Source organism: Coregonus lavaretus (assembly GCF_964263955.1).
Source record: "Coregonus lavaretus genome assembly, chromosome: 3".
NCBI lineage: Eukaryota > Metazoa > Chordata > Actinopteri > Salmoniformes > Salmonidae > Coregonus > Coregonus lavaretus.
Window position 1 is genome coordinate 76,573,313 of NC_139990.1, and position 22,735 is coordinate 76,596,047.

The window sequence follows — 22,735 nt, forward strand, 5'->3', positions numbered from 1 at the left end:
ACTTCTGACCCACTGGAATTGTGATACAGTGAATTATAAGTGAAATAATCTGTCTGTAAACAATTGTTGTAAAAATTACTTGTGTCATGCACAAAGTAGATGTCCTAACCGACTTGCCAGAAGGGAAAGCTTTCATCCTCATTCTGATTGATTAGGATAGCTTCTACTAACAGGTTGATTAGGATAGCTTCTACTAACAGGTTGATTAGGATAGCCTCTACTAACAGGTTGATTAGGATAGCCTCTACTAACAGGTTGATTAGGATAGCTTCTACTAACAGGTTGATTAGGATAGCCTCTACTAACAGGTTGATTAGGATAGCTTCTACTAACAGGTTGATTAGGATAGCTTCTACTAACAGGTTGATGAGGTTGATTAGGATAGCTTCTACTAACGGGTTGATTAGGATAGCTTCTACTAACAGGTTGATTAGGATAGCTTCTACTAACAGGTTGATGAGGTTGATTAGGATAGCTTCTACTAACGGGTTGATTAGGATAGCTTCTACTAACAGGTTGATGAGGATAGCTTCTACTAACGGGTTGATTAGGATAGCTTCTACTAACAGGTTGATGAGGATAGCTTCTACTAACAGGTTGATTAGGTTGATTAGGATTGCTTCTACTAACAGGTTGATTAGGATAGCTTCTACTAACAGGTTGATGAGGTTGATGAGGATAGCTTCTACTAACAGGTTGATTAGGATAGCTTCTACTAACAGGTTGATTAGGATAGCTTCTACTAACAGGTTGATTAGGATAGCTTCTACTAACAGGTTGATTAGGATAGCTTCTACTAACAGGTTGATGAGGTTGATTAGGATAGCTTTTACTAACAGGTTGATGAGGTTGATTAGGATAGCTTCTACTAACAGGTTGATTAGGATAGCTTCTACTAACAGGTTGATGAGGTTGATTAGGATAGCTTCTACTAACAGGTTGATTAGGATAGCTTCTACTAACAGGTTGATGAGGTTGATTAGGATAGCTTCTACTAACGGGTTGATTAGGATAGCTTCTACTAACAGGTTGATGAGGTTGATTAGGATAGCTTCTACTAACAGGTTGATGAGGTTGATTAGGATAGCTTCTACTAACAGGTTGATGAGGTTGATTAGGATAGCTTCTACTAACAGGTTGATGAGGTTGATTAGGATAGCTTCTACTAACAGGTTGATGAGGTTGATTAGGATAGCTTCTACTAACAGGTTGATGAGGTTGATTAGGATAGCTTCTACTAACAGGTTGATGAGGATAGCTTCTACTAACAGGTTGATTAGGATAGCTTCTACTAACAGGTTGATGAGGTTGATTAGGATAGCTTCTACTAACGGGTTGATTAGGATAGCTTCTACTAACAGGTTGATTAGGATAGCTTCTACTAACAGGTTGATGAGGATAGCTTCTACTAACAGGTTGATTAGGATAGCTTCTACTAACAGGTTGATGAGGTTGATGAGGATAGCTTCTACTAACAGGTTGATTAGGATAGCTTCTACTAACAGGTTGATGAGGATAGCTTCTACTAACAGGTTGATTAGGATAGCTTCTACTAACAGGTTGATGAGGTTGATGAGGATAGCTTCTACTAACAGGTTGATTAGGATAGCTTCTACTAACAGGTTGATGAGGATAGCTTCTACTAACAGGTTGATTAGGATAGCTTCTACTAACAGGTTGATGAGGTTGATTAGGATAGCTTCTACTAACAGGTTGATTAGGATAGCTTCTACTAACAGGTTGATTAGGATAGCTTCTACTAACAGGTTGATGAGGTTGATTAGGATAGCTTCTACTAACAGGTTGATGAGGTTGATTAGGATAGCTTCTACTAACAGGTTGATTAGGATAGCTTCTACTAACAGGTTGATGAGGATAGCTTCTACTAACAGGTTGATTAGGATAGCTTCTACTAACAGGTTGATTAGGTTGATTAGGATAGCTTCTACTAACAGGTTGATGAGGTTGATTAGGATAGCTTCTACTAACAGGTTGATTAGGATAGCTTCTACTAACAGGTTGATTAGGATAGCTTCTACTAACAGGTTGATGAGGTTGATTAGGATAGCTTCTACTAACAGGTTGATGAGGTTGGTTAGGATAGCTTCTACTAACAGGTTGATTAGGATAGCTTCTACTAACAGGTTGATGAGGTTGATTAGGATAGCTTCTACTAACGGGTTGATTAGGATAGCCTCTACTAACAGGTTGATTAGGATAGCTTCTACTAACAGGTTGATGAGGATAGCTTCTACTAACGGGTTGATTAGGATAGCTTCTACTAACAGGTTGATGAGGATAGCTTCTACTAACAGGTTGATTAGGATAGCTTCTACTAACAGGTTGATGAGGTTGATTAGGATAGCTTCTACTAACAGGTTGATTAGGATAGCTTCTACTAACAGGTTGATGAGGTTGATTAGGATAGCTTCTACTAACAGGTTGATGAGGTTGGTTAGGATAGCTTCTACTAACAGGTTGATTAGGATAGCTTCTACTAACAGGTTGATGAGGTTGATTAGGATAGCTTCTACTAACAGGTTGATTAGGATAGCTTCTACTAACAGGTTGATTAGGATAGCTTCAACTAACAGGTTGATTAGGATAGCTTCTACTAACAGGTTGATTAGGATAGCTTCTAATAACAGGTTGATTAGGATAGCTTCTACTAACAGGTTGATTAGGATAGCTTCTACTAACAGGTTGATTAGGATAGCTTCTACTAACAGGTTGATGAGGTTGATTAGGATAGCTTCTAATAACAGGTTGATTAGGATAGCCTCTACTAACAGGTTGATTAGGATAGCTTCTACTAACAAGTTGATTAGGATAGCTTCTATTAACAGGTTGATTAGGATAGCTTCTATTAACAGGTTGATTAGGATAGCTTCTACTAACAGGTTGATTAGGATAGCTTCTACTAACAGGTTGATTAGGATAGCTTCAACTAACAGGTTGATTAGGATAGCTTCTACTAACAGGTTGATTAGGATAGCTTTTACTAACAGGTTGATTAGGATAGCTTCTACTAACAGGTTGATTAGGATAGCTTCTACTAACAGGTTGATGAGGTTGATTAGGATAGCCTCTACTAACAGGTTGATTAGGATAGCTTCTACTAACAAGTTGATTAGGATAGCTTCTACTAACAGGTTGATGAGGTTGATTAGAATTGCTTCGACTAACAAGTTGATTAGGATAGCTTCTACTAACAGGTTGATAAGGTTGATTAGGATAGCTTCTACTAACAGGTTGATTAGGATAGCTTCTACTAACAGGTTGATGAGGTTGATTAGGTTTGCTTCTACTAACAGGTTGATTAGGATAGCTTCTACTAACAGGTTGATTAGGATAGCTTCTACTAACAGGTTGATTAGGATAGCTTCTACTAACAGGTTGATTAGGATAGCTTCTACTAACAGGTTGATGAGGTTGATTAGAATTGCTTCGACTAACAAGTTGATTAGGATAGCTTCTACTAACAGGTTGATAAGGTTGATTAGGATAGCTTCTACTAACAGGTTGATGAGGTTGATTAGGATAGCTTCTACTAACAGGTTGATGAGGTTGATTAGGATAGCTTATACTAACAGGTTGATGAGGTTGATTAGGATAGCTTCTACTAACAGGTTGATTAGGATAGCTTCTACTAACAGGTTGATTAGGATAGCTTCTACTAACAGGTTGATGAGGTTGATTAGGATAGCTTCTACTAACAGGTTGATAAGGTTGATTAGGATAGCTTCTACTAACAGGTTGATGAGGTTGATTAGGATAGCTTCTACTAACAGGTTGATGAGGTTGATTAGGATAGCTTCTACTAACAGGTTGATTAGGATAGCTTCTACTAACAGGTTGATGAGGTTGATTAGGATAGCTTCTACTAACAGGTTGATGAGGTTGATTAGGATAGCTTCTACTAACAGGTTGATTAGGATAGCTTCTACTAAAAGGTTGATTAGGATAGCTTCTACTAACAGGTTGATTAGGATAGCTTCTACTAACAGGTTGATGAGGTTGATTAGGATAGCTTCTACTAACAGGTTGATTAGGATAGCTTCTACTAACAGGTTGATTAGGATAGCTTCTACTAACAGGTTGATGAGGTTGGTTAGGATAGCTTCTACTAACATGTTGATTAGGTTGATTAGGATAGTTTCTACTAACAGGTTGATTAGGATAGCTTCTACTAACAGGTTGATGAGGCTGGTTAGGATAGCTTCTACAAACAGGTTGATGAGGTTGATTATGATAGTTTCTACTAACAGGTTGATTAGGATAGCTTCTACTAACAGGTTGATGAGGTTGATTAGGATAGCTTCCACTAACGGGTTGATTAGGATAGCTTCTACTAACAGGTTGATGAGGTTGATTAGGATTGCTTCTACTAACAGGTTGATGAGGTTGATTAGGATAGCTTATACTAACAGGTTGATTAGGATAGCTTCAACTAACAGGTTGATGAGGTTGATTAGGTTTGCTTCTACTAACAGGTTGATTAGGATAGCTTCTACTAACAGGTTGATGAGGTTGATTAGGTTTGCTTCTAATAACAGGTTGATGAGGTTGATTAGGATAGCTTCTACTAACAGGTTGATTAGGTTGATGAGGATAGCTTCTACTAACAGGTTGATTAGATTGATGAGGATAGCTTCTACTAACAGGTTGATTAGGATAGCTTCTACTAACAGGTTGATGAGGTTGATTAGGATAGCTTCTACTAACAGGTTGATGAGGATAGCTTCTACTAACAGGTTGATGAGGATAGCTTCTACTAACAGGTTGATTAGGATAGCTTCTACTAACAGGTTGATTAGGATAGCTTCTACTAACAGGTTGATTAGGATAGCTTCTACTAACAGGTTGATTAGGATAGCTTCTACTAACAGGTTGATTAGGATAGCTTCTACTAACAGGTTGATGAGGTTGATTAGGATAGCTTCTACTAACAGGTTGATGAGGATAGCTTCTACTAACAGGTTGATTAGGATAGCCTCTACTAACAGGTTGATTAGGATAGCTTCTACCAACAGGTTGATTAGGATAGCCTCTACTAACAGGTTGATTAGGATAGCTTCTACTAACAGGTTGATTAGGATAGCTTCTACTAACAGGTTGATTAGGATAGCTTCTACTAACAGGTTGATTAGGATAGCTTCTACTAACAGGTTGATGAGGTTGATTAGGATTGCTTCGACTAACAAGTTGATTAGGATAGCTTCTACTAACAGGTTGATTAGGTTGATTAGGATAGCTTCTACTAACAGGTTGATGAGGTTGATTAGGATAGCTTCTACTAACAGGTTGATTAGGATAGCTTCTACTAACAGGTTGATTAGGATAGCTTCTACTAACAGGTTGATGAGGTTGATTAGGATAGCTTCTACTAACAGGTTGATGAGGTTGATTAGGATAGCTTCTACTAACAGGTTGATTAGGATAGCTTCTACTAAAAGGTTGATTAGGATAGCTTCTACTAACAGGTTGATTAGGATAGCTTCTACTAACAAGTTGATGAGGTTGATTAGGATAGCTTCTACTAACAGGTTGATTAGGATAGCTTCTACTAACAGGTTGATGAGGTTGGTTAGGATAGCTTCTACTAACATGTTGATTAGGTTGATTAGGATAGTTTCTACTAACAGGTTGATTAGGATAGCTTCTACTAACAGGTTGATGAGGCTGGTTAGGATAGCTTCTACAAACAGGTTGATGAGGTTGATTAGGATAGTTTCTACTAACAGGTTGATTAGGACAGCTTCTACTAACAGGTTGATGAGGTTGATTAGGATAGCTTCCACTAACGGGTTGATTAGGATAGCTTCTACTAACAGGTTGATGAGGTTGATTAGGATTGCTTCTACTAACAGGTTGATGAGGTTGATTAGGATAGCTTATACTAACAGGTTGATTAGGATAGCTTCAACTAACAGGTTGATGAGGTTGATTAGGTTTGCTTATACTAACAGGTTGATTAGGATAGCTTCTACTAACAGGTTGATGAGGTTGATTAGGTTTGCTTCTAATAATTTAGGATAGCTTCTACTAACAGGTTGATTAGGATAGCTTCAACTAACAGGTTGATTAGGATAGCTTCTACTAACAGGTTGATTAGGATAGCTTCTACTAACAGGTTGATTAGGATAGCTTCTACTAACAGGTTGATTAGGATAGCTTCTACTAACAGGTTGATTAGGATAGCTTCAACTAACAGGTTGATTAGGATAGCTTCTACTAACAGGTTGATTAGGATAGCTTCTACTAACAGGTTGATTAGGATAGCTTCTACTAACAGGTTGATTAGGATAGCCTCTACTAACAGGTTGATTAGGATAGCTTCTACCAACAGGTTGATTAGGATAGCTTCAACTAACAGGTTGATTAGGATAGCTTCTACTAACAGGTTGATTAGGATAGCTTCTACTAACAGGTTGATTAGGATAGCTTCTACTAACAGGTTGATTAGGATAGCTTCTACTAACAGGTTGATTAGGATAGCTTCTACTAACAGGTTGATTAGGATAGCTTCAACTAACAGGTTGATGAGGTTGATTAGGTTTGCTTCTACTAACAGGTTGATTAGGATAGCTTCTACTAACAGGTTGATTAGGATAGCCTCTACTAACAGGTTGATTAGGATAGCTTCTACCAACAGGTTGATTAGGATAGCTTCAACTAACAGGTTGATTAGGATAGCTTCTACTAACAGGTTGATTAGGATAGCTTCTACTAACAGGTTGATTAGGATAGCTTCTACTAACAGGTTGATTAGGATAGCTTCTACTAACAGGTTGATTAGGATAGCTTCTACTAACAGGTTGATTAGGATAGCTTCAACTAACAGGTTGATTAGGATAGCTTCTACTAACAGGTTGATTAGGATAGCCTCTACTAACAGGTTGATTAGGATAGCTTCTACCAACAGGTTGATTAGGATAGCCTCTACTAACAGGTTGATTAGGATAGCTTCTACCAACAGGTTGATTAGGATAGCCTCTACTAACAGGTTGATTAGGATAGCCTCTACTTACAGGTTGATTAGGATAGCTTCTACTAACAGGTTGATGAGGTTGATTAGGGTAGCTTCTACTAACAGGTTGAAGAGGTTGATTAGGGTAGCTTCTACTAACAGATTGATTAGGATAGCTTCTACTAACAGGTTGATGAGGTTGATTAGGATAGCTTCTACTAACAGGTTGATTAGGATAGCTTCTACTAACAGGTTGATTAGGGTAGCTTCTACTAACAGGTTGAAGAGGTTGATGAGGATAGCCTCTACTTACAGGTTGATTAGGATAGCTTCTACTAACAGGTTGATGAGGTTGATTAGGATAGCTTCTACTAACAGGTTGATTAGGATAGCTTCTACTAACAGGTTGATGAGGTTGATTAGGATAGCTTCTACTAACAGGTTGATTAGGTTGATGAGGATAGCTTCTACTAACAGGTTGATTAGATTGATGAGGATAGCTTCTACTAACAGGTTGATTAGGATAGCTTCTACTAACAGGTTGATGAGGTTGATTAGGATAGCTTCTACTAACAGGTTGATGAGGATAGCTTCTACTAACAGGTTGATGAGGATAGCTTCAACTAACAGGTTGATTAGGATAGCTTCTACTAACAGGTTGATTAGGATAGCCTCTACTAACAGGTTGATTAGGATAGCTTCTACCAACAGGTTGATTAGGATAGCCTCTACTAACAGGTTGATTAGGATAGCTTCTACCAACAGGTTGATTAGGATAGCCTCTACTAACAGGTTGATTAGGATAGCCTCTACTTACAGGTTGATTAGGATAGCTTCTACTAACAGGTTGATGAGGTTGATTAGGGTAGCTTCTACTAACAGGTTGAAGAGGTTGATTAGGGTAGCTTCTACTAACAGATTGATTAGGATAGCTTCTACTAACAGGTTGATGAGGTTGATTAGGATAGCTTCTACTAACAGGTTGATTAGGGTAGCTTCTACTAACAGGTTGAAGAGGTTGATGAGGATAGCCTCTACTTACAGGTTGATTAGGATAGCTTCTACTAACAGGTTGATGAGGTTGATTAGGATAGCTTCTACTAACAGGTTGATGAGGTTGATTAGGATAGCTTCTACTAACAGGTTGATTAGGTTGATTAGGATAGCTTCTACTAACAGGTTGATTAGGTTGATGAGGATAGCTTATACTAACAGGTTGATTAGGATAGCTTCTACTAACAGGTTGATGAGGTTGATTAGGATAGCTTCTACTAACAGGTTGATTAGGTTGATGAGGATAGCTTCTACTAACAGGTTGATTAGATTGATGAGGATAGCTTCTACTAACAGGTTGATTAGGATAGCTTCTACTAACAGGTTGATGAGGTTGATTAGGATAGCTTCTACTAACAGGTTGATGAGGATAGCTTCTACTAACAGGTTGATGAGGATAGCTTCTACTAACAGGTTGATTAGGATAGCTTCTACTAACAGGTTGATGAGGTTGATTAGGATAGTTTCTACTAACAGGTTGATTAGGACAGCTTCTACTAACAGGTTGATGAGGTTGATTAGGATAGCTTCCACTAACGGGTTGATTAGGATAGCTTCTACTAACAGGTTGATGAGGTTGATTAGGATTGCTTCTACTAACAGGTTGATGAGGTTGATTAGGATAGCTTATACTAACAGGTTGATTAGGATAGCTTCAACTAACAGGTTGATGAGGTTGATTAGGTTTGCTTATACTAACAGGTTGATTAGGATAGCTTCTACTAACAGGTTGATGAGGTTGATTAGGTTTGCTTCTAATAATTTAGGATAGCTTCTACTAACAGGTTGATTAGGATAGCTTCAACTAACAGGTTGATTAGGATAGCTTCTACTAACAGGTTGATTAGGATAGCTTCTACTAACAGGTTGATTAGGATAGCTTCTACTAACAGGTTGATTAGGATAGCTTCTACTAACAGGTTGATTAGGATAGCTTCAACTAACAGGTTGATTAGGATAGCTTCTACTAACAGGTTGATTAGGATAGCTTCTACTAACAGGTTGATTAGGATAGCTTCTACTAACAGGTTGATTAGGATAGCCTCTACTAACAGGTTGATTAGGATAGCTTCTACCAACAGGTTGATTAGGATAGCTTCAACTAACAGGTTGATTAGGATAGCTTCTACTAACAGGTTGATTAGGATAGCTTCTACTAACAGGTTGATTAGGATAGCTTCTACTAACAGGTTGATTAGGATAGCTTCTACTAACAGGTTGATTAGGATAGCTTCTACTAACAGGTTGATTAGGATAGCTTCAACTAACAGGTTGATGAGGTTGATTAGGTTTGCTTCTACTAACAGGTTGATTAGGATAGCTTCTACTAACAGGTTGATTAGGATAGCCTCTACTAACAGGTTGATTAGGATAGCTTCTACCAACAGGTTGATTAGGATAGCTTCAACTAACAGGTTGATTAGGATAGCTTCTACTAACAGGTTGATTAGGATAGCTTCTACTAACAGGTTGATTAGGATAGCTTCTACTAACAGGTTGATTAGGATAGCTTCTACTAACAGGTTGATTAGGATAGCTTCTACTAACAGGTTGATTAGGATAGCTTCAACTAACAGGTTGATTAGGATAGCTTCTACTAACAGGTTGATTAGGATAGCCTCTACTAACAGGTTGATTAGGATAGCTTCTACCAACAGGTTGATTAGGATAGCCTCTACTAACAGGTTGATTAGGATAGCTTCTACCAACAGGTTGATTAGGATAGCCTCTACTAACAGGTTGATTAGGATAGCCTCTACTTACAGGTTGATTAGGATAGCTTCTACTAACAGGTTGATGAGGTTGATTAGGGTAGCTTCTACTAACAGGTTGAAGAGGTTGATTAGGGTAGCTTCTACTAACAGATTGATTAGGATAGCTTCTACTAACAGGTTGATGAGGTTGATTAGGATAGCTTCTACTAACAGGTTGATTAGGATAGCTTCTACTAACAGGTTGATTAGGGTAGCTTCTACTAACAGGTTGAAGAGGTTGATGAGGATAGCCTCTACTTACAGGTTGATTAGGATAGCTTCTACTAACAGGTTGATGAGGTTGATTAGGATAGCTTCTACTAACAGGTTGATTAGGATAGCTTCTACTAACAGGTTGATGAGGTTGATTAGGATAGCTTCTACTAACAGGTTGATTAGGTTGATGAGGATAGCTTCTACTAACAGGTTGATTAGATTGATGAGGATAGCTTCTACTAACAGGTTGATTAGGATAGCTTCTACTAACAGGTTGATGAGGTTGATTAGGATAGCTTCTACTAACAGGTTGATGAGGATAGCTTCTACTAACAGGTTGATGAGGATAGCTTCTACTAACAGGTTGATTAGGATAGCTTCTACTAACAGGTTGATGAGGTTGATGAGGATAGCTTCTACTAACAGGTTGATAAGGTTTATGAGGATAGCTTATACTAATAGGTTGATAAGGTTGATGAGGATAGCTTCTACTAACAGGTTGATAAGGTTGATGAGGATAGCTTCTACTAACAGGTTGAGTTTTAATGTAAAGATTGTAGCCCAGATACAGTACATAGGAGATGGCAGTAATGCGTAATATGATGATAATAATTCCGTACTATAATTCAGGCATGTGTGAGTTCTGACCTTGTGGTTGGTGGCATCCAGGATGAACTGGGCTCTGACTCCGTTGTTCTCTGGGGAGCGATAGTCGAAGAGGGAGTTGGTCAGGTAGGTCATACCTTTATTGCTCAGACTCTCTCCACAGCTGAAGAACACTGCCTCCTGAGGGGAGGAGGACAGACACACAGAACACAGTACAGACTCACTTACACAGTCCTCCTCTACATCAGAACACAGTATAGAAACAGACTCACTGACACAGTCCTCCTCTACATCAGAACACAGTATAGAAACAGACTGACACAGTCCTCCTCTACATCAGAACACAGTATAGAAACAGACTGACACAGTCCTCCTCTACATCAGAACACAGTATAGAAACAGACTGACACAGTCCTCCTCTACATCAGAACACAGTATAGAAACAGACTGACACAGTCCTCCTCTACATCAGAACACAGTATAGAAACAGACTCACTGACACAGTCCTCCTCTACATCAGAACACAGTATAGAAACAGACTGACACAGTCCTCCTCTACATCAGAACACAGTATAGAAACAGACTGACACAGTCCTCCTCTACATCAGAACACAGTATAGAAACAGACTGACACAGTCCTCCTCTACATCAGAACACAGTATAGAAACAGACTGACACAGTCCTCCTCTACATCAGAACACAGTATAGAAACAGACTGACACAGTCCTCCTCTACATCAGAACACAGTATAGAAACAGACTGACACAGTCCTCCTCTACATCAGAACACAGTATAGAAACAGACTCACTGACACAGTCCTCCTCTACATCAGAACACAGTATAGAAACAGACTGTCACCTCATTCAACCTTTATCTATCCACATCTGTTTCATTGATAATCTCTTTAGGAAGAGAGTGTGACCTCCCTCAGTCCTCCTCTACATCACAATAGCAGAGACACCTCCCTCAGTCCTCCTCTACATCACAATAGCAGAGACACCTCTCTCAGTCCTCCACTACATCACAATATAAGAAGAGAGACCTCCCTCAGTCCTCCTCTACAACATCACAATAGAAGAAGAGACCTCCCTCAGTCCTCCTCTAAAACACAATAGTAGAGAGACTTCCCTAAGTCCTCCTCTATATCATAATAGAAGAAGAGACCTCCCTCAGTCCTCCTCTACATCATAATAGAAGAAGAGACCTCCCTCAGTCCTCCTCTACATCACAATAGCAGAGACACCTCTCTCAGTCCTCCACTACATCACAATAGAAGAAGAGAGACCTCCCTCAGTCCTCCTCTACAACATCACAATAGAAGAGAGACCTTTCTCAGTCCTCCTCTACAACATTACAATAGAAGAGAGACCTCCCTCAATCCTCCTCTACATCACAATAGAAGAGAGACCTCCCTCAGTCCTCCTCTACATCATAATAGAAGAGAGACCTCCCTCAGTTCTCCTCTACATCACAATAGAAGAAGAGAGACCTCCCTCAGTCCTCCTCTACATCACAATAGAAGAAGAGAGACCTCCCTCAGTCCTCCTCTACATCATAATAGAAGAGAGACCTCCCTCAGTCCTCCTCTACATCACAATAGAAGAAGAGACCTCCCATCAGTCCTCCTCTACATCACAATAGAAGAGAGACCTCCCTCAGTCCTCCTCTACATCACAATAGAAGAGAGACCTCCCTCAGTCCTCCTCTACATCATAATAGAATAAGAGACCTCCCTCAGTCCTCCTCTACAACATAATAGAAGAAGAGACCTCCCTCAGTCCTCCTCTACAACATAATAGAAGAAGAGACCTCCCTCAGTCCTCCTCTACATCACAATAGAAGAAGAGACCTCCCTCAGTCCTCCTCTATATCACATCCTGCTGTCAACACAACCGTTTCAGGAGACTTGTGGGTTACACAGAACATAGCAGTATTACACAAGTTTTTATCATAGTTTTAACCAACAACCAAACCAAACCACACGAAAGGTTCACTTTGAGAGATGTTAGTAACCAAACCACATGGCAGGTTCACTTTGAGAGTTGTTAGTCTGAGGTAAAGGCCACAGGAGAGGAGGTTTGAGGAGAGGAAGGAGAGGAGTTGAGGAAGGAGTGGACAGTTGAGGAAGGAGAGGAAGGAGAGGAGAGTTGAGGAAGGAGAGGAGGGTTGAGGAAGGAGAGGAAGGAGAGGAGGGTTGAGGAAGGAGAGGAAGGAGAGGAAGGAGAGGAGGGTTGAGGAAGGAGAGGAAGGAGAGGAGAATTGAGGAAGGAGAGGGGAGTTGAGGAAGGAGAGGAGGGAGATGAAGGAGAGGAAGGAGAGGAGGGTTGAGGAAGGAGAGGAAGGAGAGGAGGGTTGAGGAAGGAGAGGAGGGAGAGGAGAGTTGAGGAAGGAGAAAGGAGAGGAGGTTTGAGGAAAGAGAGGAGGGTTGAGGAAAGAGAGGAGGGTTGAGGAAAGAGAGGAGGGTTGAGGAAGGAGAGGAGAGTTGAGGAAGGAGAGGAGGGAGAGGAAGGAGCGGAAGGAGAGGAGGGTTGAGGAAGGAGAGGATGGAGAGGAGGGTTGAGGAAGGAGAGGAAGGAGAGGAAGGTTGAGGAAGGAGGATTGAGGAAGGAGAGAAAGGAGAGGAGGGTTGAGGAAGGAGAGGAGGGTTGAGGAAGGAGAGGAAAGGAGGGTTGAGGAAGGAGAGGAGAATTGAGGAAGGAGAGGAATGAGAGGAGGGTTGAGGAAGGACAGGAGGATTGAGGAAGGAGAGGAAGGTTGAGGAAGGAGAGGAGGGTTGAGGAAGGAGAGGAAGGAGAGGATGGTTGAGGAAGGAGAGAAAGGAGAGGAGGGTTGAGGAGAGGAGAGGGGGGTTGAGGAGAGGAGAAGAGGGTGGAGGAAGGAGAGGAGATTGAGGAAAGGAGAAGAGGGTTGAGGAAGGAGAGGAAGGAGGTTTGAGGTGAAACTGAGCCTGGTTCCCTACCTCCTCCTGTCTGTTCAAGTTCTCCTCAAAGTCCCGCACTCCCATGATGCCTTTCAGGCAGAGCGCCCGGACGCCCACAATGCCAATCTGACAGTCGAAGAAGGGTTCCCCCATCATCAGCACCTAGAGAAGAGGAGAGGTGAAGAGAGGAGGAAGAGAGGGTGAGAGGGACAGGAGAGTAGAAGACAGGAGAGGAGTGAGAGAGGAGAGGAGAGGAGAGGAGAGGAGAGGAGAGGAGAGGAGAGGAGAGGAGAGGAGAGGAGAGGAGAGGAGAGGAGAGGAGAGCGATCAAATCACTGGCTACTAGGGAAATGGGACAGACTGAGGAACCTTCCCTACGGTGGAGAAGCACGGTCTAAAACAGGCCACATAACTGCATTCATTCACAGAAAGGAATGAAACCACCTGCGGTAAAAGGTTTAAGAGCCCACATCATTGGCCTATCATGAACAGGGCTCTTTAACCGTGATTATCGTGTGGCTGTTTTACTCTGTGGTGTTGGTGAAGTTACAATGTCATTATGCCATTATGAAAGACCTGGGTCAGATGAAGGCTACCACTCTCAATGTGCTGTAGTAGTCTGGAACCACTAGTTGTCCCAAATGGCTCCCCATTCCCTAGATAGTGCACTACTTTAGACTAGGACCCAGAGGGCTTTGGTTAAAAGTAGTGCACTAAATAGGGAATAGAGTGCCATTTGGGAAGCAGCCTAAGTGTGGTTCCCTTGCTTACCGTGGGTTCCCTTTAACCAGACCAATAAAACATTATGTTTTAATAATTACAAGCCCTGCTTTCCCTGTTTTACCATTCCCCTCTCCTCTCCCTGCTTCCACAGACCTCCTCCTCTTCCCCCGTTTTACCATTCCCCTCTCCTCTCCTCTCCTCTCCCTGCTTCCACGGACCTCCTCCTCTTCCCCCGTTTTACCATTCCCCTCTCCTCTCCTCTCCTCTCCCTGCTTCCACGGACCTCCTCCTCTTCCCCCGTTTTACCATTCCCCTCTCCTCTCCTCTCCTCTCCCTGCTTCCACAGACCTCCTCCTCTTCCCCCGTTTTACCATTCCCCTATCCTCTCCTCTCCTCTCCCTGCTTCCACGGCCCTCCTCCTCCTCCTCCTGGTCGGTGTTCAACAGCCTCCCTCCCTTCCAGCAGAAGCATCAATTTAAGAAATTGGCAATGGTTGTAGATTCTCCCCCCCCCCCATCTGTTACAGTACTTTGGGAGACTTGCCGGAGACCCAGGTAATCAGTATCCCAGAGAATAAGGTATAAAAATATTTTGAATGCCGAGGGGAACAGGGAAAGGGTCTGGGTCGGGGTCTGCTCCTGGGCTGTGAATTCCACTGGATCCAGCCATTAGACGAGTGACCTGGAGAGAGTTTATGAACGTACTAAGAGTGAGAATTAAAACACCTCGGTCCAAGAGTCTGCCTCTCTTTAAATATTATGTATAATAATACAGGCTTATAAAGAAGGACCGGTAGATGAACAGTCTGAGGGATTATATTAAAGTATGTTGTAGTATAGTCACAGTGAGGGATGATAGTAAAGTATGTTGTAGTGTAGTCACAGTGAGGGATGATAGTAAAGTATGTTGTAGTGTAGTCACAGTGAGGGATGATAGTAAAGTCTGTTATAGTGTAGTCACAGTGAGTGATGATAGTAAAGTATGTTGTGGTGTAGTCACAGTGAGGGATGATAGTAAAGTATGTTATAGTGTAGTCACAGTGAGGGATGATAGTAAAGTATGTTGTAGTGTAGTCACAGTGAGGGATGATAGTAAAGTATGTTATAGTGTAGTCACAGTGAGGGATGATAGTAAAGTATGTTGTAGTGTAGTCACAGTGAGGGATGATAGTAAAGTATGTTATAGTGTAGTCACAGTGAGGGATGATAGTAAAGTATGTTATAGTGTAGTCACAGTGAGGGATGATAGTAAAGTATGTTGTAGTGTAGTCACAGTGAGGGATGATAGTAAAGTATGTTGTAGTGTAGTCACAGTGAGGGATGATAGTAAAGTATGTTATAGTGTAGTCACAGTGAGGGATGATAGTAAAGTATGTTGTAGTGTAGTCACAGTGAGGGATGATAGTAAAGTATGTTGTAGTGTAGTCACAGTGAGGGATGATAGTAAAGTATGTTATAGTGTAGTCACAGTGAGGGATGATAGTAAAGTATGTTATAGTGTAGTCACAGTGAGGGATGATAGTAAAGTATGTTGTAGTGTAGTCACAGTGAGGGATGATAGTAAAGTATGTTATAGTGTAGTCACAGTGAGGGATGATATTAAAGTATGTTATAGTGTAGTCACAGTGAGGGATGATATTAAAGTATGTTGTAGTGTAGTCACAGTGAGGGATGATAGTAAAGTCTGTTATAGTGTAGTCACAGTGAGGGATGATAGTAAAGTATGTTGTAGTGTAGTCACAGTGAGGGATGATAGTAAAGTATGTTATAGTGTAGTCACAGTGAGGGATGATAGTAAAGTATGTTGTAGTGTAGTCACAGTGAGGGATGATAGTAAAGTATGTTATAGTGTAGTCACAGTGAGGGATGATAGTAAAGTATGTTGTAGTGTAGTCACAGTGAGGGATGATAGTAAAGTCTGTTATAGTGTAGTCACAGTGAGGGATGATAGTAAAGTATGTTGTAGTGTAGTCACAGTGAGGGATGATAGTAAAGTATGTTATAGTGTAGTCACAGTGAGGGATGATAGTAAAGTCTGTTATAGTGTAGTCACAGTGAGGGATGATAGTAAAGTATGTTGTAGTGTAGTCACAGTGAGGGATGATAGTAAAGTATGTTATAGTGTAGTCACAGTGAGGGATGATAGTAAAGTCTGTTATAGTGTAGTCACAGTGAGGGATGATAGTAAAGTATGTTGTAGTGTAGTCACAGTGAGGGATGATAGTAAAGTATGTTATAGTGTAGTCACAGTGAGGGATGATAGTAAAGTCTGTTATAGTGTAGTCACAGTGAGGGATGATAGTAAAGTATGTTGTAGTGTAGTCACAGTGAGGGATGATAGTAAAGTATGTTATAGTGTAGTCACAGTGAGGGATGATAGTAAAGTATGTTGTAGTGTAGTCACAGTGAGGGATGATAGTAAAGTATGTTGTAGTGTAGTCACAGTGAGGGATGATAGTAAAGTATGTTATAGTGTAGTCACAGTGAGGGATGATATTAAAGTATGTTGTAGTGTAGTCACAGTGAGGGATGATAGTAAAGTATGTTATAGTGTAGTCGCAGTGAGGGATTATATTAAAGTATGTTATAGTGTAGTCACAGTGAGGGATTATATTAAAGTATGTTATAGTGTAGTCACAGTGAGGGATGATAGTAAAGTATGATATAGTGTAATCACAGTGAGGGATGATATTAAAGTCTTATAGTGTAGTCACAGTGAGGGATTATATTAAAGTATGTTATAGTGTAGTCACAGTGAGGGATGATAGTAAAGGGATGATATTAAAGGGATGATATTAAAGCCTGTTATAGTGTAGTCACAGTGAGGGATGATATTAAAGTCTGTTATAGTGTAGTCACAGTGAGGGATGATATTAAAGTATGTTATAGTGTAGTCACAGTGAGGGATGATAGTAAAGTATGTTATAGTGTAATCACAGTGAGGGATGATATTAAAGTATGTTATAGTGTAGTCACAGTGAGGGATGATATTAAAGTATGTTATAGTGTAGTCACAGTGAGGGATGATAGTAAAGTATGTTGTAGTGTAGTCACAGTGAGGGATGATATTAAAGTATGTTATAGTGTAGTCACCGTGAGGGATGATATTAACATATGTTGTAGTGTAGTCACAGTGAGGGATTATATTAAAGTATGTTGTAGTGTAGTCACAGTGAGGGATGATATTAAAGTCTGTTATAGTGTAGTCACAGTGAGGGATTCTATTAAAGCCTGTTATAGTGTAGTCACAGTGAGGGATGATATTAAAGTATGTTATAGTGTAGTCACAGTGAGGGATTATAGTAAAGTATGTTATAGTGTAATCACAGTGAGGGATGATATTAAAGTATGTTATAGTGTAGTCACAGTGAGGGATGATATTAAAGTATGTTATAGTGTAGTCACAGTGAGGGATGATATTAAAGTATGTTATAGTGTAGTCACAGTGAGGGATGATATTAAAGTATGTTATAGTGTAGTCACAGTGAGGGATGATAGTAAAGTATGTTATAGTGTAATCACAGTGAGGGATGATATTAAAGTCTGTTATAGTGTAGTCACAGTGAGGGATGATATTAAAGTATGTTATAGTGTAGTCACAGTGAGGGATGATAGTAAAGTATGTTGTAGTGTAGTCACAGTGAGGGATGATATTAAAGTATGTTATAGTGTAGTCACCGTGAGGGATGATATTAACATATGTTGTAGTGTAGTCACAGTGAGGGATTATATTAAAGTATGTTGTAGTGTAGTCACAGTGAGGGATGATATTAAAGTATGTTATAGTGTAGTCACAGTGAGGGATGCTATTAAAGCCTGTTATAGTGTAGTCACAGTGAGGGATGATATTAAAGTATGTTATAGTGTAGTCACAGTGAGGGATGATATTAAAGTATGTTATAGTGTAGTCACAGTGAGGGATGATATTAAAGTATGTTATAGTGTAGTCACAGTGAGGGATGATATTAAAGTATGTTATAGTGTAGTCACAGTGAGGGATTATATTAAAGTATGTTATAGTGTAGTCACAGTGAGGGATTATATTAAAGTATGTTATAGTGTAGTCACAGTGAGGGATGATAGTAAAGGGATGATATTAAAGGGATGATATTAAAGCCTGTTATAGTGTAGTCACAGTGAGGGATGATATTAAAGTATGTTATAGTGTAGTCACAGTGAGGGATGATATTAAAGTATGTTATAGTGTAGTCACAGTGAGGGATGATATTAAAGTCTGTTATAGTGTAGTCACAGTGAGGGATGATGATATTAAAGTATGTTATAGTGTAGTCACAGTGAGGGATGATATTAAAGTATGTTATAGTGTAGTCACAGTGAGGGATGATATTAAAGTATGTTATAGTGTAGTCACAGTGAGGGATGATATTAAAGTATGTTATAGTGTAGTCACAGTGAGGGATGATATTAAAGTATGTTAGAGTGTAGTCACAGTGAGGGATGATATTAAAGTATGTTATAGTGTAGTCACAGTGAGGGATGATGAAGTCTGTTATAGTGTAGTCACAGTGAGGGATGATATTAAAGTATGTTATAGTGTAGTCACAGTGAGGGATGATGAAGTCTTATGGTGTAGTCACAGTGAGGGATGATATTAGAGGACTGAGCACGCCCCCATTCTCATCGACGGGGCTGTCGTGGAACAGGTTGAGAGCTTCAAGTTCCTTGGTGTCCACATCACCAACGAACTATCACGGTCCAAACACACCAAGACAGTCGTGAAGAGGGCACGACAAAGCCTATTCCCCCTCAGGAGACTGAAAAGATTTGGCATGGGTCCTCAGATCCTCAAAACATCCTACAGCTGCACCATCGAGAGCATCCTGACTGGTTGCATCACCGCCTGGTATGGCAACTGCTTGGCCTCCGACCGCAAGGCACTACAGAGGGTAGTGCGTACGGCCCAGTACATCACTGGGGCCAAGCTTCCTGCCATCCAGGACCTCTATACCAGGCGGTGTCAGAGGAAGGCCCTCAAAATTGTCAAAGACTCCAGCCACCCTAGTCATAGACTGTTCTCGCTGCTACCGCACGGCAAGCGGTACCGGAGTGCCAAGTCTAGGTCCAAAAGACTTCTCAACAGCTTCTACCCCCAAGCCATAAGACTCCTGAACAGCTAATCATGGCTACCCGGACTATTTGCACTGCCCCCCACCGCCACCCCCCACCCCATCTTTTTACGCTGCTGCTACTCTTCTAATTATTTATGCATAGTCACTTTAACTCTACCCACATGTACATATTACTTCAACTACCTCAACTAAAAGGTGCCCCCGCACATTGACTCTGCACCGGTACCCCCCTGTATATATAGCCTCCCTACTGTTATTTTATTTTACTTCTGCTCTTTTTTTTCTCAACACTTTTTTGTTGTTGTTTTATTTTACCTTTTTTATTAAAAATAAATGCACTGTTGGTTAAGGGCTGTAAGTAAGCATTTTACTGTAATGTCTGCACCTGTTGTATTCGGCGCATGTGGCCAATAAAATGTCATCTGATTTGATTTGATTATTAAAGCATGTTGTAGTGTAGTCACAGTGAGGGATGATATTAAAGTATGTTATAGTGTAGTCACAGTGAGGGATGATATTAACATATGTTGTAGTGTAGTCACAGTGAGGGATTATATTAAAGTATGTTGTAGTGTAGTCACAGTGAGGGATGATATTAAAGTATGTTATAGTGTAGTCACAGTGAGGGATGATATTAACATATGTTGTAGTGTAGTCACAGTGAGGGATGATATTAAAGTCTGTTATAGTGTAGTCACAGTGAGGGATGATATTAAAGTATGTTGTAGTGTAGTCACAGTGAGGGATGATATTAAAGTCTGTTATAGTGTAGTGACAGTGAGGGATGATATTAAAGTCTGTTATAGTGTAGTCACAGTGAGGGATTGTATTAAAGTATGTTGTAGTGTAGTCACAGTGAGGGATGATATTAATGTATGTTGTAGTGTAGTCACAGTGAGGGATGATATTAAAGTCTGTTATAGTGTAGTCACAGTGAGGGATGATATTAAAGTCTGTTATAGTGTAGTCACAGTGAGGGATTATATTAAAGTATGTTGTAGTGTAGTCACAGTGAGGGATGATATTAAAGTATGTTATAGTGTAGTCACAGTGAGGGATGATATTAAAGTCTGTTATAGTGTAGTGACAGTGAGGGATTATATTAAAGTATGTTGTAGTGTAGTCACAGTGAGGGATAATATTAAAGTATGTTGTAGTGTAGTCACAGTGAGGGATTATGAAGTATGTTATATTGTAGTCACAGTGAGGGATGATATTAAAGTATGTTATAGTGTAGTCACAGTGAGGGATGATATTAAAGTCTGTTATAGTGTAGTGACAGTGAGGGATTATATTAAAGTATGTTGTAGTGTAGTCACAGTGAGGGATAATATTAAAGTATGTTGTAGTGTAGTCACAGTGAGGGATTATGAAGTATGTTATATTGTAGTCACAGTGAGGGATGATATTAAAGTATGTTATAGTGTAGTCACAGTGAGGGATGATATTAAAGTATGTTGTAGTGTAGTCACAGTGAGGGATTATATTAAAGTATGTTGTAGTGTAATCACAGTGAGTGATGATATTAAAGTATTGTAGTGTAGTCACAGTGAGGGATGATATTAAAGTATGTTATAGTGTAGTCACAGTGAGGGATGCTATTAAAGTATGTTGTAGTGTAGTCACAGTGAGGGATGATGATGTATGTAATAGTGTAGTCACAGTGAGGGATGATGATGTCTGTTATAGTGTAGTCACAGTAAGTCCCCACAGCAATGTTTCAACATCTAGTGAGGAGAGCAGAGCAGGGCAGAGCAGAGCAGGGTAGGGCAGAGCAGAGCAGAGCAGGGTAGGGTAGGGTAGGGTAGGGCAGAGCAGGGTAGGGTAGGGTAGAGCAGGGCAGAGCAGGGTAGGGCAGAGCAGGGTAGGGCAGGGCAGAGCAGGGTAGAGCAGGGTAGGGCAGGGCAGAGCAGGGTAGGGCAGAGGAGAGCAGAGCAGAGCAGAGCAGGGCAGAGCAGGGCAGGGCAGAGCAGAGCAGAGCAGAGGAGAGCAGAGCAGGGCAGGGCAGAGCAGGGCAAAGCAGGGCAGGGTAGGGCAGAGGAGAGCGGAGCAGGGTAGGGCAGAGGAGAGCAGAGCAGGGCAGAGCAGGGCGGGGCAGGGCAGGGCAGAGCAGGGCAGAGCAGGGCAGGGCAGGGCAGAGTCGAGGCAAATGATACCCTCCTGAGCCACATATACGATTTCTAACGGGCTGTTTTTGGATTGCGTAAACAACAACAGTAATTGTGTGATGGTGTTGACCTCTCACTCAAACCCACAGTCATTGTTTTGTCTTATCTTGCACCTACTCCAACATGTTCATGAATATTCTTATTATGTTACTGAATGTATCCAGAGTATTTCCAGATTTCATTATCAACAAACGCTGTGAAAAGTACTGTAAATGTAAATGCACATGCAATCAACAGTGTAATGTTTGGATCCAGTCTTGTGTTAGGTGAACTGTTGTGTCCTCACCTTTGGTCTGATTATTTCCCAATAATGTCCACAGTGTTCCCTTTCAATTGCTACCATGGTAATGCATATGCATTTTATAATTCTTCTGTTAGAAACATCTCAATTTGGCCCTATCCATATAGTGTAAGGGGTTAAATAGCATACAAATAGAAAATGTGTGTGTGTGAGTGAGTGACAGAGACAGAGATAGAGAGAGAGAGAACGAGAGAGAGAGAGAGAGAGAGAGAGAGAGAGAGAGAGAGAGAGAGAGAGAAAGAAAGAAAGAGAAAGAGAGAGAGAGAGAGAGAGAGAGTGTCATGTAGAACAGAGCAGGACAGAAGGGTTGTTACCTCCATGGTGATCCCCTCCTGCTCCAGACAGAGCCCATCCCTGCTCTTCACCTTCTGAGGACTGTAGTAACTGCTCTCCGCCTGCATCTCTGTCAACTGGTCACACACAGACACACACACAGCACACACAGAGAGAGAGAGAGAGAGAGGAAACATGGTTGATAAACATGATAGATAAACAAAGTCAACACCATTCTCTTTGGGATCTCACAGAACAAGGCCCTGGAGAGTTGTAATATTTAACTTTAAACACCAGAAAATCAGAGCGAGAAACCGAGAGAGAGAAACCGAGAGAGAGAAACCAAGAGCGAGAGAGAGAGAGAGAGAGAGAGAGAGAGAGAGAGAGAGAGAGAGAGAGAGAGAGAGAGAGAGAGAGAGAGCGGCATTGGTAGATCTGAGGAGTAACGTCTCACTGAGATGGAGAGGTTCAGAGTTTGAGAAAGAAACTCAGAGACATTAGACTCTTCTGTTGAGTGGTGGTTTCTGGTTCTCAGAACAACACACAGACTGGTCTTAAACACACTCTTCTGTTGAGTGGTGGTTTCTGGTTCTCAGAACAACACACAGACTGGTCTTAAACACACTCTTCTGTTGAGTGGTGGTTTCTGGTTCTCAGAACAA

The 22,735-nt window shown here is 40.8% G+C and overlaps 1 protein-coding gene across 1 annotated transcript in view; it reads right to left on the reverse strand.

The window, feature by feature from the left end:
- Nucleotides 1-22,735, reverse strand: part of LOC311108668 (intermembrane lipid transfer protein VPS13B-like) — a gene marked incomplete at its 3' end in the record, with an annotated part of 212,574 nt that overhangs the window by 88,062 nt on the left and 101,777 nt on the right. Inside the window, 3 exon segments of the mRNA XM_084151375.1 lie at nucleotides 10,642-10,779; nucleotides 13,559-13,681; nucleotides 22,115-22,210. Coding sequence (XP_084007501.1) covers nucleotides 10,642-10,779; nucleotides 13,559-13,681; nucleotides 22,115-22,210 — 357 coding nt within the window.